Consider the following 19,268-nt stretch of genomic DNA (forward strand, 5'->3'; position numbering starts at 1 on the left):
TTTTGGTCTAGTACTCAGAGGAGCACCTGGAGAAGTTACTTGGTGCTCCTAAAATGCGGCGACCCGTCTCGCCGGATGGATAAAAGAGGGATGCATGAATAACTTATAGCAAAACAATATTTAACCAGTGAAGAAAGCTAGTGGTAAGCATTTTTTCCCCAGATTTTCCACACATTTCACCAATTTTCCCTTAATATATATATATATATAGACCCTGAACCAAGGTGCTAGAAAGCACCAAGTGGTTCTTTGGGGGAACCTCTTGGTGTCATATAGCATGTATTTAAATATTTATATGTAGCACCCGTCAAATGATGCTATTTACAACCATTAGAGGTGCCCACACCAAGCGGAAGAATACAGTATGTGTTGGGAGTAGACGAGCAACACAACCCCTGGTATGAACCAACCTGGAGAAGTTGCAACCACACTAGTTAGTGCCCCCTGGTCTCTTAATCAAAAAGTATAGAAATGTTTTATCAAAACAATACATAATATTTTAGAAATATTTTAGCAACACACATCTTGTGGGGGTCCCTGGCACAAACAGATGGTGGTCCGTGACCAAATGCATAGGCCTATTTATTTGGGAGGTCCTTGACATCAAAAAGGTTTGAGAACCATTGCTATAAGCACTGCGAAGAACCATCCAAATAACTATTTTCCACACGTCTGCATTCTTAGATTCTATAGATTAATCCTCACAGTTTACAGTATAAAATCTTTTTTTTAATGAAAACAGAGACGCAATAGACTTAATATAGAAATAATGCAAATGATCATTTCAGTCAGTAAATGGCCTGTACGGGAGAACCCCCAACGATACAACCCTTAAAATATCATACTTTTAAAAGTAAAAACAAAAAAAGAAACCCACAAATAAGTAGCAAGCAACCACTTAAACCTTTTGTACGTTAGCTATCTGGGGTCCCCCAGGGCGCTATACTAGTTTGCTAGTATTTCCCTTTACAATAGCGACAATGTTGAGCTCATAGATTGACTATTTTTGCCCCTGAATAGGGTTTATGTGGTTAACTTGCCTCCACCCATTATACAGGTACCGTATGTCCCCCTCTAATCACTGAGCTACCAAAAGATTATGAATAGAAGTCAATTAAAGGCATTTGACCGAACAGAAATTGCAAGCAAATTGGGCCGGTATTAAATAAATTAAATATGAAAAACTGCCCCGCAGTTGTGATACTTGTGATATTTAACACTACAGTTGAGCATGATTTGTGTCTGTTCCTATTTCCTACACAGTAAAATCCTCCGTGTTAAACTGAGAGAGAGTACACAACTGTAACCCTAATGGACTGGTTAATCATTTGTGTTAATCTCTCAAGCACCGATTTGGAGGAAACAAATAGCAGAGGGCACTGTTTTTTTCCCCCTTTTTTGGCTGAGGGGTTCCCAGATAGCATTTGAGGGAAGCGGCTGCTTTGGTCCATGTCCCTTAGTTTGATCTCTACTGTAGCATCCAGCACAGCCTCTTAAACATACTAACTCACATTGCAGTACCCTCGAAACATTGAAATGACCATTCAATCTCCCAAAACCTCCCCCGTCTTAATCATCACATTCTCATTTAATTGTCAAGCACTTGAAAATCTAAAATAAAAACATGGCAAGCATGACTCAGCATTACTCAGACACGACACATCACAGCTGCAACTTTCATCTACAACACACCGGCGCTGACATTTTCTTGCGGGAAGAATTCACCAACAACACTATTATAGCATGCTGTACATGCTTGGCTCTGTCATAACGTTTTGTAAAACAGCGGAATGTAGCCTGTCGGTGTCATTGCCATGCTGAACGTGTTGGGGAATGGGGGAGCGCTCATTTCGGTTCACTCATCACCACTGCATGTGGAAGGTTTTACGACCAAATCCATGACTTTTTAAAAGTCACAGTCCCATGTGAGCCTCGTGCAATGAAAGTGCGGTGGATGGAAGAGGTTACCGTGTGAACCAAAAACAAGCGCTGGCAATGACATGTGCCAAAAAACTCAAATGTTCTTTTTCCGGATAAAACTCAGTAGCTGATTTAGATATTACATTTAAATATATATAATTTTTTCATTTTTTCATTTTTTTCTCTTTTTCATTTTTTTTTTGCTGTCCAGCAACAAAGCACAGAGCTTCAACAAGTCATAATAACTGCTCCTGGCTTGTTTCAGGAGATTCTTTTTTTTTTGGGGGGGAAAGAAGGGGAGTCGTGACGTCGGGGGGTGGCGTGGGGTGGGGGGACAGTTGTGAAGAATTGACATTTTGGCCCCTTTCAGTTCTCCCATTCTCTTCTCTCTCATCAGAGTCTGGGTGGGGGTCGAGACGGAGGGGGTCCCGGGGGTCCCCCCGGCGGTGTGCGGGTCGGGGGCGGACCAGGGGGAAGGGGGCGGGCCACGGGCGGGGGGGCTCGGGGGGGCGGTGTGGTCCGGGGGCCTCTGGAAGGGGGTTTGGACCGGGGGACCGAGGAGGTGGAGGAGGAGGGGGTCTGCACCAGTGGTTGATGTTCTGGAGGAGGAGGAGGAGGGGAGGCATGGAGGGGAGGGGGAGGGGGCCGGGCCGCCGTGGACCCCTCCGCCTTCACCCGCTGGAACTGTATGCAGCGACCCTGAAACACACACACACACACACACACACACAGTTACGAGGCCATACATATTATGATCTGTTTAATAGCAGATCTACAAGCTGGCAACACCTCACAACGTACCGCTTTGTTCATGTGTAGATCGGCTAATTTGAGTGTAAGAAGCAACGCGTGTAAGAAGCAACGCGACACTGCCACACAACACCAACACGCACCAAACCCTCCTGCAAGCCATAATCAGGCTTCAGAACGCAGGACTATGCTAACGTTATGTATCTGTGTGTGTGTGTGCGTGTGTGTGTTTGCGTGTGCGCACACGTGTGCGTGCTCATGCGAGAGAGAGCTTCTTTAGAAGCACCAGCCAAAGTGGATGGTGTGACAACGTGCCCAGCTCTGATGACAGAGGCCTGTGTGTACCAACAAGTCACACAGAGCCGTTTCTGTGTTAAGGTCCACACCTGCACCACAATGGTCATCATGCTGCTAGCAAAGACCAACTGGGACAACGTTATCTCACACACACACACACACGCGCGCGCGCGCGCACGTCGTGCACACACACATACACAATCACTTATGGTCTCTGTCGAGTGGAAACCTCATTATGTCCAAAACATACTTTTCAGGATTCAAGTTCAAAAACGGCAAAGGCAGCAGATCTAGACTTTTGTCTGCCGCTGTGGTGTGATCTAGCAGGGCGTCGATGTACCAAGAAACACACAATACGTTAGAACATAATGGAGATAGGAGGTTTGTGCTCTCCGACTTGCGACGATGTTAGCATTCTCCTATAGGAGCCTCATCCATTCTGTCCCTCTCTTGATGCACAACACAAAGTGGTTTATGTGTCTTATTGTGGCTGGAATGTAAAGGCTGGTTTTAGAGCACACACACACACACACACACACACACACACACACACACACAATGGTTAACAGGGGGCCTCGCAGCTTTTAACATAATTTACAAGTCAGGGCAAAATGGTTCTCTTCTCTTATTGTCCTCATTGATAGTGTTCTTCTCTCTGCACTCTCTCTGTTCCCTCTAGACCCCCCCCCCCCCCCACACACACACACACACACACACACACACACACACACACACACACACACACACACACAGACACAGTCACACACATTCAAAACGTACACAAAAGTGGTAGCTGCGCTCAGTCAGTGTGTAGAATGGAGGGTTAGACCCTTGGTGGTCTGATTTAACACCGTATTAAACCTAGAGGCCCTAAAGTCACACAGGGGCCATAATAATAAGAGGGGCCAGGCAGCGCTAGGGTTTTGTGACTGAGGAGGGCCCATTCATCCTGTGTAGTGTGTGTGTGTGTGTGTGTGTGTGTGTGTGTGTGTGTGTGTGTGTGTGTGTGTGTGTGCGCGCGTGCGTGTGTGCGCGCGTGCGTGTGTAATTGATTGCTTGGCTGGAGGTGGGGGTCTCTCCAGCTGTGTCGGTGGGCCACAGTGAAAAGGCCCAGTTTGTGAGCAGCAGAGCCACGGCAGTGAACACCGGAGGGAACATATGGACACAATGACAGCACAGCCTCATGAATACCAGGCCGACTGCAAGCAGGCCTCCACCACCACACATATGGCCCGAATGAAGACACAACAAGCCCATGAATAACAGAGAGAGAGAGAGAGAGAGAGAGAGAGAGCGCTTTACACAATGCTGCATCCCTCCAAATGTACATACTTTCACCAGTTCTTTGTTTGTTTTTTTGCAAATTATGTATCCCTCCAAATGTACTATACTCTCACCAGTTATTTTTTCTTCGTTTTTTGTTTAGTTTATTTTTTTCAAATGCTGTATTTCTCCAAATGTACATACTTTGACTTTACTCGTGGCGATAAAGCTCATTTGAATTCAATCACATGCTGGAAGAGAGCAGCAACAGACAGGCCAGGGGAGAGACAAACACGACATCTGCAGCTAAATGAGTCTCACACAGCCAGACCATCTGAGTAGTGAATACTTCGCGCCTCCACAAATACCAATGTGTCTGGTCATATCTACATTCCTCTACATTCAATGTAAAGGCTAAAACTGCAAACCATAAAAATAAAAAAAAGTAACCGATGTATTGTGGGACGGTGGTATGATTTGTTGCATGGCCAATAACGTTTGTTAGCAAAAGGTTTTCTCCTCTGTTCTGGCGACCACATTGTTACACGTCACCAGACGTACCAGTATAGGTGGAGGTCTCACACGTGTACTGAAGCCACGTTGTAGCGCTGATGTGACGTCATGATGTGATGCAGGTCAGCTGCAGCCACTTGTCATGGTCAGAGTCTCTCTCTCTCTACACAATGTGCCGCTGCAGCTCTATGCATCTCTCACCCTCCTGGCACTTTGTTTAATTATTATTAACCCCCCTATATATATATATATTCGGGGCGCTCCTTCTGCACCGCTTCTCTTTCTGTTCTTTGACGAGAAGACACACGCTAGGCTGGCGCGCCACAGCAGTCAACACAAACGGGGGAGAACTATACGGAAGGGAGAGACGATGAGACGTACAGAAGTGTTTGTCGTCCTCAACAGAAAAATCACACCCGTGTGAACCGAGTGGTGCAACTCCCCTCTCTCTCTCCCCCCCTCCTATCTCTCTCTCCCTCTCTCATTAGCAGGCAACAGTCTGTCAGCACTGTCTCTCTCTCTCTCTGTTTTGCATGGCACAACAGCGCCCCTTACTGGTACTCATACTGGTGCTCATACATAGGTGAACACATTCATAGGTGAACACATACTGTAGGTGTACACGGACATTGCTGGTTGTAGGAGTGGTCGCACCACTCAAAAATGACCCATTACATGCATATATGCCATGCATCAATACAAACCAATGCATAGCTAGCTGAATGGTTAGAGAGGCTGCCTGGGAAACAGAAGGGTCCCAGGTTTAAATCCCCGGGCCTTTTGTAAGGAGGTGTCCCTGAGCAGGACACGTCCTGCAGCTCCCCTCTGTACGTATACGCTCACGTCTGCGGAGCTGAAAACTGAAATTCCCCCTGTGGGATCATATAGGTCTACAGTATTACGGTTAAGCCGCATGTTCCTGCTTTGCGCGTTTACAGGGCAATACACACTAAGGGTTGTTGGATGCTCACACCGACATGCAACTACTGTAAGTGTTAACGAGGCATAATGAAGGCTTAGTGTACATGTACCCACTATGACACATTGCAGCAGAATTAGCTACTTAACTATCAGGACAAATGAGCATTTTTCTGTCAGTCTGGAGAGAGAGAGAGACAGAGAGAGCGAGACAGCTAAGGAGAGTGGTGATGGTTTAGTGCTGTGTGACAGACAGACAGGGGGGGCCATCAGCTCTGGGGACAATAGGAGGGAATGTCTTCTGTCACAACGCGGCTCGTGGCCTTTCAACTCCCCATCTGTTTATGTGATGCTCACTCTGGAGGGCTGACACACGCACTACAGCCACACACACACACACACACACACACACACACACACACACACACACACACACACACACACGCTCACGCACGCACGCATTAAACGCACACACTTTGAGTGTGGCAGAAAGTGGCAGCTCTCCTGCTGACGGCCATTTGCAGATTCGGTGGAGTTGTAAACCAACAAATTCAAAGTTCATTACGTCCATAGTTAAATGAATGCTGAAGGATTTTGGCAGTGTGACAATGCAGGCGGAGGACAGATAGGGGTGTTCCTGATCGTTCCTGAACTGCTCCTTGACTACATTATAGCTGATACGTATAGCTTGCGGAGTTAGTTCAGTCAGAATTACTGCATTACTATGTGGGTGTATGTATTCAGTGTCATGCAAGGCCCACATGTCATACGCTGATGTGGCAGTCAGCTGACCAATTGGTCGGGGTATTTAAGCTCACTTAAGACTGCATTCTTCCTGCGTTCCTAAGTTTGCTCCCACAGCCACCCCAGCACCTGCACCGGTGGGCTCTGCTATTTCTGTTCCCCATGGGGGGGTTGTTATTGTATAATGTATATATCTATCTCCCTGCTCTTAATGTTTAATGATGGCTGTCTAATTGTGCCGAGCAGGGAGAAAGATTTAGCAGAGCCGAACGCCAAAATACTGTATGATATGCACACTTTAAGGGAAGTTGTATTTATACAACGTAGTTTCGGGAGAAGAGACCTCCTTCTGCTTGACCTTAACCACTCCTCCCTCACATTATCAACAACTCCTCCCTCCTCATCAAACTCACCTGCCTTTCATTATCAACCGGCCAATCCCCGGTGCAATCACCACAGCATAAATACACCTGCGATCTCTCAACCAAGTTGTTTGTCCTGCTCCACGACAGACCAAACATGGGTTGTGAGTACTGCACTTGTAGATCTATTTTCACTATTCTTCTAAAACGCCATCCTCCTCCACCCCAACCTCCTCCTTCCGCCTCGATTCTCTAGGAATCCAGGGGGGGCAGTGACAGAGCATAGACGACCAACCGCTCATTCCGAGTATAGAGCAAAGATGACCGTCAGCTCCAGAGACTACGCGCCCACCCTGAGTCTCGCCCTACCTTGGGTTCCTCACTCCACTCCACTCCATGCATTCATCTCATTCTGTTTCAATAAACTGTTAATCTTGAGCGAAGGTGTGGTCTCTTACTAAGTGAATACTTGACTAAACTACATTATTGTGGGGAACGGTTTCTCTGAAAATTGCTTTTTGATCGGCTATTTTCAGCAAAAGCTTTCCCCACAGTAACAGAAAACACACCAGTATAGAGCCCTGCGGGACTCCAGTCAACCATATGAGGTTTAAGTGGTTAACCCTGGCACGCTATTTCAGATATTGTCACAGTGCCAGGTAGGCCTGTCACAATTATTACATAATCGCCCAATCGCAATTATTTGAGATAATCACAATTATTGGAGATAATCACAATTATTTTTGAATAATTGTATTTTATTTTATAGCTAAATTAGCAGATCTACAAGCTCACAATGTGTCACGATGCAACACGTAGATTGTTGTAGATCATCTATTTTCACATCTATTTTGCCTTAAATCGTTAACAATCCAGACTAAGAGATCTGATTCATGTTATTAATTTCTTCTTGCATTTTATGCATTTGTCCGTTTATGAGACAAGGGACAAGGCACACTAAATATATTGCACCAGTATAACCACAGTAAAGCTAGTTTACATCTACTGTCCCTGAGTCATCTGTAATACATAATTCAGAGCATAAAATAAAAATTGATGATACTTTCTGTGATCTATTCTTCATCCGGCTATAATATTTTATTGCTCTCTGGCTGTGTCCTTTACGGCATGCTAGGTCTGTATAGGAGACTAGCCTATGGAAGATTTGTGTGTCTCTCTGAATGATGGCAAAAATGGCAAAAATGGCCAAAAAAGATGGCCCAAAAAGATCTCGCAACATGTGTTGTGATTTCCTGTCTGTCTGTCTGCCTGCCTGCCTGCCTGCCTGCCTGTCTGTCTGTCTGTCTGTCTGTCTGTCTGTCTGTCTGCCTGCCTGCCTGCCTGCCTGCCTGCCTGCCTGCCTCCCTCTGTGTGTCTGTCTGTCCGGAGCTGATCTCTCAAACCGCTGGACCGATCAGCGCCAAATTTATTATGTCTTCTTAGCATTCCTCGCTTTTTTGACACGGCTATTGTGAGGAAGTCCTCATTAGAATATCTGAATCCGGCAGCCTGGCATTGTTACCTCTGTGCAGATCAGTTGCACAATGAGAAATCATTGTGGTCTTTTCATGTCTGATATGGCCATTACCGATGCCGTGCAAGCCACACCCCCCCCCCCCCCCCCCCCCACCACCGAAACAAAAGTCGATTTGCGTTCCCTTCATTTCCTTCATGAGAAGGGCAGTTTTATTTTCCTCAGTTAATGGCGCGTGAAGGAGGTTGTTGGGTCATTGTTGCGTGGCTCCGTGAACGCGGCCCCCAGAGACACTGTCAGACAAAGACTACCAGGGGGAAGAAAGTCCTGTCCCCTCCTTGACGGAGATAAATCCACCTGCTCCGAGCAACGTCAAGCCTGAGTTATACTTGGCTGCGCTCCAGTGCCGCGCAACTGAAAATAGCAGATCTATACAAGCTTGCAGAAGTGTTATTTTTGATGCTCGGCACAGCTTGTAGATTTGTTTAAATGCTCGATAGGTCACTACTAATCCGGCTAAAGATGGAACGGGAGATCAAATGAGACATTGATATCGTCACTTGGAAACCTCATATGTGCAAAACAGTTACTTTTCAGGATTAAAATTCAAAAATAGCTCAAAGCGTGTCGATTCACCCCACGTTTTCAGCTCGCAGATCTCCTACTTTTGGGGCTTTTGTGTGACGCTGTAGTATGATCTCGTAGGCCCTAGGTAGGGCATGAATTAATTAAATTAAATTATGGAGATAAGAGGTTTCTGCCTGACAGCAATTATATCAAATCCTTTGAATAACGGGCTCCAGACACAGTAGCGGAAACATACGTGCACGTCCATGAACAAACCCACATTAACTATAATACAGTCATGTGTCGTAACGTAATGAATCTGACATAATGTCTCGGCCAAGAAAAGACAGAATGAACCCATTTACAGCAGATGTGTCGCCAGGGCGACCAATGTGATGATGTAAACATGCGTTATGTTTTTATGAGATGCCGCGCACGAGGTCAAGGTTAGATAATGGTGCCAGCTTCTCTCTCCCATCTCTCTCTCTATCACTCACACACACACACACACACACACACACACACACACACACACACACACACACACACACACACACACACACACACACACACACAGCTGCTTAATTGTGAAAACGCTGATGTCAGCATTGGTAATACTTTGTTCATGTTACATCAATCACATACGTGAGTGAGTAGCGAACTACGTGTTCAACAGAGAACCGGAAAACCCCCCTCTGGCCAATATTCTGGACGGTCCCATGCTCAGGGAAGGGTACAGTAGTCCTTGTGTTGTAACAATGACTGCTTTGTCAGAAGGACTAGTATCAGTGGCTCATTGACTCATTGACTCTGTGTGTGTGTGTGTGTGTGTGTGTGTGTCTGATCTGTGCTGCTGAGAGCTGTCGATGTTATTCACTGACACCTGCTGCTTTTATGTGAGATAAAGAGAGAAAGAACAAAATGCGTCTTTATTCATGCGGGGACAGTCCAGCGCTTTGGTAAACTGATTTGCACTTAAAGGGATAGTTCACAATTTTTGAACTTAAGTTGTATGAAATACTTGGGCGGCTGTGGCTCAGGAGGTAGAGCAGGTCGCCCAATGATCCATGGGTCGGTGGTTCGAATCCCGGTGCCTCCTGTCTACATGTCCAAGTGTCCTTGGGCAAGACACTGAACCCCAAATTGCTCCCGATGTGCTGGTTGGTACCTTGCATGGCTTCCGCCGCAATCGGTGTATGAATGTGTGTGTGAATGGGTGAATGTAATGCACAATGTAAAGCGCCTTGGATAAAGGCGCTATATAAATGCACCATTTACCATTTACTTGCCATTAATATAGTGGTTGCAAATGTATTCATTGATTGGGTCACTGGGGTCACACATTAAAAGTAAATTAATTCACAAAACTAACATTATTTGTATTGTTGACCTATTTCTAAAATATTAGAGCAACTTTCGTTCAACTTTGACCCCTCTATCACATGGAACTATTTTGGGCGTAGTGATATGGACACAATAGAGGGACGAACGAAAGTTGTGCTAATATTTTAGAAATAGGTCAACAATATGACATTAGTTTTGTGAATTAATTTACTTAATGCATGACCACCAGTGACCCCCACAAAATGACCGGAAATACTTAATATACAGAGCAGAACTCCCACCATGGGACTCGGGCAATCAATTAATACAGTTGCAACCAACCACTATATCAATGGCAAGTATTTCATACAACTTAAGTTTAACAATTCTGAACTATCCCTTTAATGAAGCTTTTACATTGATGATTTTAATCAAATGTCAGAAGTCTCTGTGTTATCCTTTGGGTTTGGTATAGTGAAGCCTTGCAGAGATACAGAGAAACAGCCTCAAAAGGGAATAATGTCAGTCAAGTCAACTAACTGCCCCAGCTGTTGAGTCTCAGACACTTCAAGAGTACTGCTAAGACTGAGTGATGTTGTAGTGGTCTGATAAACAGACTCTCAGCACACAGGTTCTATGTTCAAATCCCAGTCCTTCTATGGACCATTGCTTTTCAAATTGACCAACTGAAGGCCAACATACAAAAAAAGCAAAAAAAAGTCAGTGGTCTAATTATCAAATTCCACCATAGCTAACTGAAAAGGTTTGGCGGCAGTCTGTGGCGTTTCTTCTTCTACATAATCTTCTGTCACACATTCTAGCCACCCTTGTTTTCCCCTCCACTCAGTTCTATTATGTTCTCCTGTCTCTTTTGTTTTTCCTTTAGACATTGAACTTCATGTTCTAAGCCAGTAAAGTATAGTGTCAGTTACATGACTCCATGCTTGTTTGTTGTGGTTTGAATAGAGGGAGGGTGTGTGTGGGGGGACAGCAGAGCCTATGGCTATAAGGCACACGCCTGTCGTATCTTAGCAACAGTATAGTCTCTCGAGACAGACTGTTGACATTCGAAGGAAATGTGGACGCAGTTTTTCTTTATTTTTTGACGATGTGTTCTCAGATTGTAGCACAGTGAGTGAAATGGTTGTTGTTGTTCTTCGCTGTTCATGACGCTGTGTGATGAAGCAGGAATGCGTAAGAAGTTAGAACAGTGATTCACAAACTTTTTTAGCCTGTGATCCAAAAGAGAAATTGTCTCCCTGGGACCCAAACTAGTGAAAATAGCAGATCTACAAGCTCACAAAGCGTCGCTTCCCACCGCATTGTGAGCCTGTAGATGGGCTACTTTCGCTTGTTTTAAATTATATTTTGTTTTCTTATTTATGGAATTTATTATATTTTGTATTGATTTCTTCATGAATTGCTGGTTTGTTTTTAATTCATGAAATATTTAGCTTTTTTTAAGAATGTTTTTTGAAAATGTTTTGAAATTAAAAACAAATTTTAATTAAATTGCCTTGTCCCTGTCTCATTAAAAATTTAAATTAAAATTGGTCCGTGACCCAGTGTTTGGGAACCAGTGCGTTACAATAATAAACAGCGAGTCTGTGCGGCTGCTGTCTCACCTGGTCTCCAGGCTGAGGTCTCATCAGCGACACCTGGTCATATCCTCTCTGGAACAGAGCCAACAGCGCGTCCAGCTTCCCCTGGGAGAGACAGGACGGAGAGAAAGAAAAACTCACCGGCAGGCCTCAAACATCTTTGAGAAGCAAAATATAAACATGAAGATGCCATCATTTCATTTCATAATCGCGGTGTCATTTGCCCAAAACATGGCGTCGTGGCGTGCTGCTTTTGAGCTTGTAGAGCGGCTATTGTGGCCCATTCTGGGCGGGAACCCCTTTTGGTGTTTTAACTAAGCATTATGTAATACTTTAGCTATTGAAAAATAGCAGATCTACAAGCTCCTAGCACGCCACCGAGTGGCGCACTACGAGCTTGTAGGTCTGCTATTTTTTTTTAAATCGTGAAAATGCGGCACAAATCTTTGAATATATATATTCTTTCAGAAGACTTTTTTTTAAATGTATTTCGACGTCAGGCCTAAATGGGTTAGCTGAGCCATAGGCAGTCATCTGCTGGGTGAAGCGGTGAAATAAATGTCCCTTCCTAAGTTCCTCCCTTTCCTTTTCCCTTACCTGGATAGGAGTGTACCACTTCCTAAGTTCCTCCCTTTCCTCTTCCCTTACCTGGATAGGAGTGTACCACTTCCTCTGCTGTGGCGCACGGCGGGGGCGTTTCCGAGGTTTGGGTTCGTACGGCTCAAACTCCTGCTCTGGCATCTTGACGATGGCATTTTTGGGCTTGTCCAGCTTAGCACCCTCTTCAGTGGAGCCCTTCTCACCCCACCGCACCTAAACAACAACAAAGTATGAAATATATTCTATTATGTACAGCAACATTCCATAGTGTTGACTAATCATTACAAGTGGCTTTTATTTTGAAGAGGAAGAGGAAGTCAGTTTTGGTTGTAGCCAAGCTGCCATGACAACTTGTTATGATGCCAGCAAGTCCAACCAACAAGAATCCACATGGATTAAACACAAGCTTTTAGCCCAAATTTACGCTATAAAAAACATGCATCTGTGAGTTAAACAATGTACACACTTTGGAAGTACGTTAAACATGGAACCCCCAAGGAATTAGATGAGTAGTTCATTGTATAAGTCTCTCAGTCTCATGCTGGCTCATGCTGGTAAAACCATCATCAACAACAGCTGCCCAAACAAACATTAACAGGTAGGCTACAGCAGGGCTGCTACTGTCAAGAATGTGATGTTATAAAATTGAAGTTCACTTAGCCTGCTTATATCATGCCCTTAAATAGTGCTTGTACTTGGAACTGTTTGGCCGCCGTGCCAATTCGTATAAACATTTTAGTTCATTAGTCGAAGTGGGTCCGCCGTGCAATATTTTGTTTGGAACGTCACTGCACCAAATCCTTGCATGATGGTTTAATACTTTAATTGAAAGTAAATCTCTCAAAGTATGAAATATATTCTATATGTACAGCAACATTCCATAGTGTTGACTAATCATTACAAGTGGATTTTATTTTGAAGAGGAACAGGAAGTCAGTTTTGGTTGTAGCCAAGCTGCCATGACAACTTGTTATGATGCCAGCAAGTCCAACCAACAAGAATCCACATGGATTAAACACAAGCTTTTAGCCCAAATTTACGCTATAAAAAACATGCATCTGTGAGTTAAACAATGTACACACTTTGTAAGTACGTTAAACATGGAACCTCCACGGAATTCGATGATTAGTTCATTGTATAAGTCTCTCAGTCTCATGCTGGCTCATGCTGGTAAAACCATCATCAACAACAGCTGCCCAAACAAACATTAACAGGTAGGCTACAGCAGGGCTGCTACTGTCAAGAATGTGATGTTATAAAATTGAAGTTCACTTAGCCTGCTTATATCATGCCCTTAAATAGTGCTTGTACTTGGAACTGTTTGGCCGCCGTGCCAATTCGTATAAACATTTTAGTTCATTAGTCGAAGTGGGTCCGCCGTGCAATATTTTGTTTGGGACGTCACTGCACCAAATCCTTGCATGATGGTTTAATTGAAAGTAAATCTCTCAATTTATTTCACGGCAAACCCTAGTCCAGGCATATCCAAAGTCTCGGCAGCTTCCTTCCTAAAATGTATTATTTATCCGATATAAAACTAAACCTCACACCCGTGTGAAGTGAGGGACACTATATATACATATTTTATGACGTAATTATCAGACAAAACAAACGTGGACAAAACAAACATTAAATTATCTTTATTGTCAATGGCATTTAATGTTTGTATTAGGGACAAAATGACGTAAATTTCCCTTCATTGTCAAAGGCCTTTTTAATGTTAAATACAAACATTAAACCTGTATAGGAGGGGCGCCCCTCAACAAGTAGGCTATAGGCTATATGTACTGTATGCTTATGGTTCTCTCAACCTGCTCCACAGGTACATGAGCCATGGTGATGACCCCTGACCCCCAAGCTCGGCTCCTTCTCAGCCCTATGAGTCCATGCTGTGAATGCTGGACCCTATAGAGCCTGCTCTAAATCCCTGACCACTGCACCACACCAGAATTCTATGTGCAGAACTAAACATCCAAGGCTGAGTGAGAAGATGTCAGCCAGGAGAATGAGGCTGGTCGGTGCCTGCAGTGATACTGGGAGGAAACTGGTCAGCTAGCCTGATGTATGGAGGATGGAGATGGCTGGAGAGACGCCACTGGAGGACTCATCATGAACTAGATGGGTTCCAAAGTTTGACCCTGGCACCACTTACACAACGGAAGAAGTCAAGTAGAAGACGGCACAAGGTAGAAACTTTTTTGCTACTTTGCTGCTGCTGCTGCTTGTGTTGTATGCTGTCATTGCTGTGTGTATACTAGTGTGATTCAAGCTGGTACTATTACTGTCATTTGGGGTACCCATAATGACTGGGTGGCAATGAAACATGTTCTGTTTCTGTCTCTGGAATTGAATGCTGATGCATCTACAGTTGTTGTGTTGTGTTGTATCTGCCGTTGAAGGTATGTGAGTTGTGAGTTGTAAGTTCATTCACACCTAAAAGACACCAGTCTTGTCCGTGTTTAATGGCTGCTCCAATGCATTTACAATGGAAGCCACATGGTTTGACAAGACAGTCTTGTTTGATGGGGGGGAGGGGGGGAGAACACAGCCATCAAACAAGACTGTCTTTTGGAGAGGCCATTAAACACGGACAAGACACAAGACAGGTGTCTTTTAGGTGTGAATGAGGCCTAACGGGGAACAGTAGATGTGTATGTGGCTCTTGTTGTTGTTGACGTGTATGTTGGCTTTGACATAACAGCCGTCAAATCCAAATGTTGTGTTCAAGTGTTGTGGTTGCTGAGGTTCGTTGTGAGCTGTTGTGACAGGATGGGACTTGCATGGTGGCAAAGAATGTCTCGATGTAGGGCTGTAGGCCTATTTTCTCTCTCTCTTCACCATACTCTCCCTCCCAAACTCATTGTCATTGTCATGTCAGAAATGTTCATTTCGGTATTAAAGTCAGGCATGCGTGTCGACGTGGTGTATGCGTGCGTGTGCATACCTCCATGCGCTTTATGCCGCCCACTCCTCTTCCTCCGTAGTAGGATGCGTCCACTGTGGGCCACTTCTTCTTGGGCATCCCGTCTTCATCGTCAGACTCCTGAGAGACGCAGAGACAACGGGGGGGGTTACACCAACCCACTCGTCTCGTGCATTATTATGACGTTAACTGTATGAGACGATGTGTAGTGTGAGACTTACTGGCTCTGGAGGAGGGGGTGGCGGAGGTTCTCTGATCACCTGGACATTAGGGATAAAATAAAATAGAAAGCTCAATTTAACAATTTCAAAAAAAAAAAGTAATGTCAACCACAGCATTTTCAGAATTTGTCTTAAAATGTCAAAGTATTTTTTCTTCTTCTCCCAATTGTATAACTTAAAATGATATATCAAAACTAACTGATCTGCACGCTCAAAAGATGTCGCCCCTCGTCTATGTAGGGCCAACTATAGTCGAAGTCGAAGTGGTTAATATTATTATTATTGCTTTCTTTAATGTCATTCACAAATCACTGTTCTCGTCCAAAAACCTAGAACTTAACAGTCTTAGATAATGGAAAGAAGTCCAATGATGTGTTAATGTGCACTCAAATGAACCGGCATAAAAAACCCCAAAAATAACAGAGTGCACCTCAGCGAGGCCCCCTTCAAAAATATTACTTCTAGCCCCCCCTCCCTCCAGATGTTCTCTGAAGAACGCCCTCTGTGGGGTGCTCTACTCCCCCTCCATTTCCCCCCTCAATAAACACTAATTTATCACGAAATGACAGAGGAGTCGTTCACCAGCAGTAGCACAATACAGTGTAAAGACACTGAGACTTACCACAGTGCAACACAGGGGCCAGAACCACCACATGAGGACCAGCGCCAACACCACGAACAGTACCAGCAGGGATATCAGCACAATGGTGCCATCGAACTATGTACACACACACACACACACACACGCACACACAGACAGGGATAAAGAATAAGATTAAACAAAAACACAGTGGACAGGGGAGGGGAAAATGGGTAAAAACTGTGCAGATAAAAGACAAAGGCGTTCTGTGTGTGTGTGTGTGTGTGCGAGCGAGGACACAAGTGGAAGAAGAGAAAAGAGAAGGAGGTACTCACGGTCTCCTCTTAGGACAGACAGTACAGAGGAGACCTCTCTTAGGACAGACAGTACAGAGGAGACCTCTCTTAGGACAGACAGTACAGAGGAGACCTCTCTTAGGACAGACAGTACAGAGGAGACCCCAGAGGGGACAGAGAGGACAAGAGGAGACACACGGCTACATAAAGAAAACAAACACAAACAGGGGAGGAAGTCAAAGAGGAGTTTGAAAGAACACGTCGCTCAGTTCAGATCAGATGACACAGACATTATGACATAAAAATAGAATAGCAGATGTACAAGCTCGTACATCTGCTATTCTTTTAATAGCCAACCATATGAATTGGATATTGGATGGATATTATGAAGTGTTTTAAATGATTGTGATGGCGTATTGTTTATATATATATATATATATATATATATATATAGTTTTTATTGGGGACAGCCAAGCAGTACATCTGACAAGAAAATCTTTGCACATAGTTACCCATTTTTTTCCCTTTTTTCAAATCATCACAAACATCAACAAACAACGTACACCCCCCCCAAGAGTATTGTACACTTGTGAGATGGCGATATTGATGGCGTATTGTTAAGACATTTTGCTGGGAACGCAGTAATGTCTGGCAAAAAGATAAAAATGCATTGCTGATGCAGTGTACAGACATCATACAATGTACAGTATATTGCGTGAGTGTATGTTTCATACTCACACATTCAGTGGTGGTGATGTGAACAGAGCTGGTGATGTAAGACAGGCCTTCATTCATGCTGACCTGCATGTAGATCACCCTACACACACACACACACACACACACACACACACACACACACACACACACACACACACACACATGAACCCCACATTCAAGTTTGCATTGAGCACAAACATACTCCAGTTTTAGGTGATGAGGTGGTTAGTAAAAACAAAAGAGATGTGTTTGTGTGAGCGAGCGGTGACCACCGCGGCGTGACGTCATGTTGTAGTTCTCCATTATGAGTAGGCCTTAACACAGTGTATTTCAGAGTATACGATGAATAGATTTAGAGTGATGACATTGACACGTCATTAGAATAGCCATACAAATATGTTGCTGTGATTGTGTCCCACATTTAGCCCCCCCGGCCCCCAGCCACTGGGGCTAATCAGGGGCTGGGTTGGCTATTGCTGGCCATCAGTGGGCCCCAGTTATCCCGTCGGCCCTCCTGTGAACCAAACTAGTGAACCAAGTGGACCATGATACTGACCATTATACATGATTCTGACATAATACTGACATGATACTGACCACAATAATGACATGATACTGACCACAATGCTGACTTGATACTGACCATGATAATGGCCATGGTACTGAACACAATACTGACATAATACTTTAGTTTAGTTTATTTGATCATCTTCACAGTTACAAAACAGCTTATTTGTTAACACACGGTTACATAACAAAAAAAGGAACTGGAGGTGATCAAAAGGAATAGGCTGAAGCTGAAAGCTTATAAATGCCTATCCTACAAACATCAACTGACATGATACTGACCACAATACTGACATGATACTGACCACGATACTGACATGATACTGACCACAATACTGACATGATACTGACCACGATACTGACCATGATACTGACATGATACTGACCACAATACTGACATGATACTGACCACGATACTGACCATGATACTGACATGATACTGACCACAATACTGACATGATACTGACCACGATACTGACCATGATACTGACCATGATACTGACCACAATACTGACATGATACTGACCATGATACTGACATGATACTGACCACAATACTGACATGATACTGACCACGATACTGACCATGATACTGACCATGATACTGACCACAATACTGACATGATACTGACCATGATACTGACCATGATAATTGCCATGGTACTGACATGATACCGGATCTGCGCCTGTTTCTAGGTTAGATGCATTTAGATAAATGCTGTACAAGCATGCACACGGTAGTCAAATTCCTAAATGTACTGTACTCTGTCCTTACTTGCCCTCTGAAATACAGACAAACACAATCTTGCTGTGCAGATAGCTTTTTTTCTTGGGCAGTTTTGTGCAGATTTTGTGTGCAACATATGAACATACACACGCCTGATTCACGCCAAACACCTCGGGGAGCCAAGAACCTTTTAAAGAGGTCGGGGAGTTCTCCACCCTCTCAAGGAATCTCTCGTGTTTGGATGTGAACCAAACCTCTAATGTGGAAACCATAGACAACCCAATGACTTCCTGCTCCCCTGCTTGCTCTCATGTTATGAGTGCCGTTATCTCCGTCTTACCGTTACTGTACACACCACTTAGGAAGATGACAAGATAACAGGACAACATTAGCATGCTCACGCACGCCGCACAGGAGGAGTTATGGGTGAGGAGGACAAGAGGCTGAGAAGGGAGGAGCATTATTCAAACATTGTTTTTTTGTCGATTTATAGCAGCGGAGCACATTTAGCGACGGACCGGATGTTATCCCGGATGTGGCTGAAGTAGCTTGATGTAGCCAAAAGTATGATTAATTCTAACGCGACTAGCGACGGGACCGCGGTGGGCCGTCTGGCGTCTTAACACATAATCCTTTCTTAGAATTAGACGGAATGATTTAGATCAAGAGTTATTCACGTTTTAATATTTTTCCCATCGGATAATAACATAGAGTATTACGCAACAGACGCTCCCAGCCTGTGGAGCGATGCAATCGGTTTTGATATCAATAATTTCAGTCCTTTTGATCAATCTCCGTCTTGAGCGCAGGGCGTTACTAATTGAAAGGGCGGAGAACTCCGTCCTGTGCGCTCAGGGTGTTAACCAGGTCCTATTTCATACCGGATGTTAAAAAATAGCCAATGGA

General features: G+C 44.3%; 1 protein-coding gene across 1 annotated transcript in view; it reads right to left on the reverse strand.

Moving 5' to 3' along the window:
• Nucleotides 1–707: 707 nt before the first annotated feature.
• The window catches only part of antxr1d (ANTXR cell adhesion molecule 1d), a 44,994-nt gene continuing 26,433 nt past the window's right edge, over nucleotides 708–19,268 (reverse strand). Inside the window, exons 12-18 of the mRNA XM_080782665.1 lie at nucleotides 17,091–17,169; nucleotides 16,099–16,194; nucleotides 15,477–15,515; nucleotides 15,277–15,375; nucleotides 12,381–12,545; nucleotides 11,757–11,837; nucleotides 708–2,619 (exon numbers count right to left, since the gene is read on the reverse strand). Of these exons, the coding sequence (XP_080638791.1) occupies nucleotides 2,314–2,619; nucleotides 11,757–11,837; nucleotides 12,381–12,545; nucleotides 15,277–15,375; nucleotides 15,477–15,515; nucleotides 16,099–16,194; nucleotides 17,091–17,169 (865 nt within the window). The 3' untranslated portion in view covers nucleotides 708–2,313. The remainder of the gene's footprint in view (nucleotides 2,620–11,756; nucleotides 11,838–12,380; nucleotides 12,546–15,276; nucleotides 15,376–15,476; nucleotides 15,516–16,098; nucleotides 16,195–17,090; nucleotides 17,170–19,268) is intronic.

This window comes from Protomyctophum bolini, assembly GCF_963924005.1.
Source record: "Protomyctophum bolini genome assembly, chromosome: 14".
Taxonomy (NCBI): Eukaryota; Metazoa; Chordata; class Actinopteri; order Myctophiformes; family Myctophidae; genus Protomyctophum; species Protomyctophum bolini.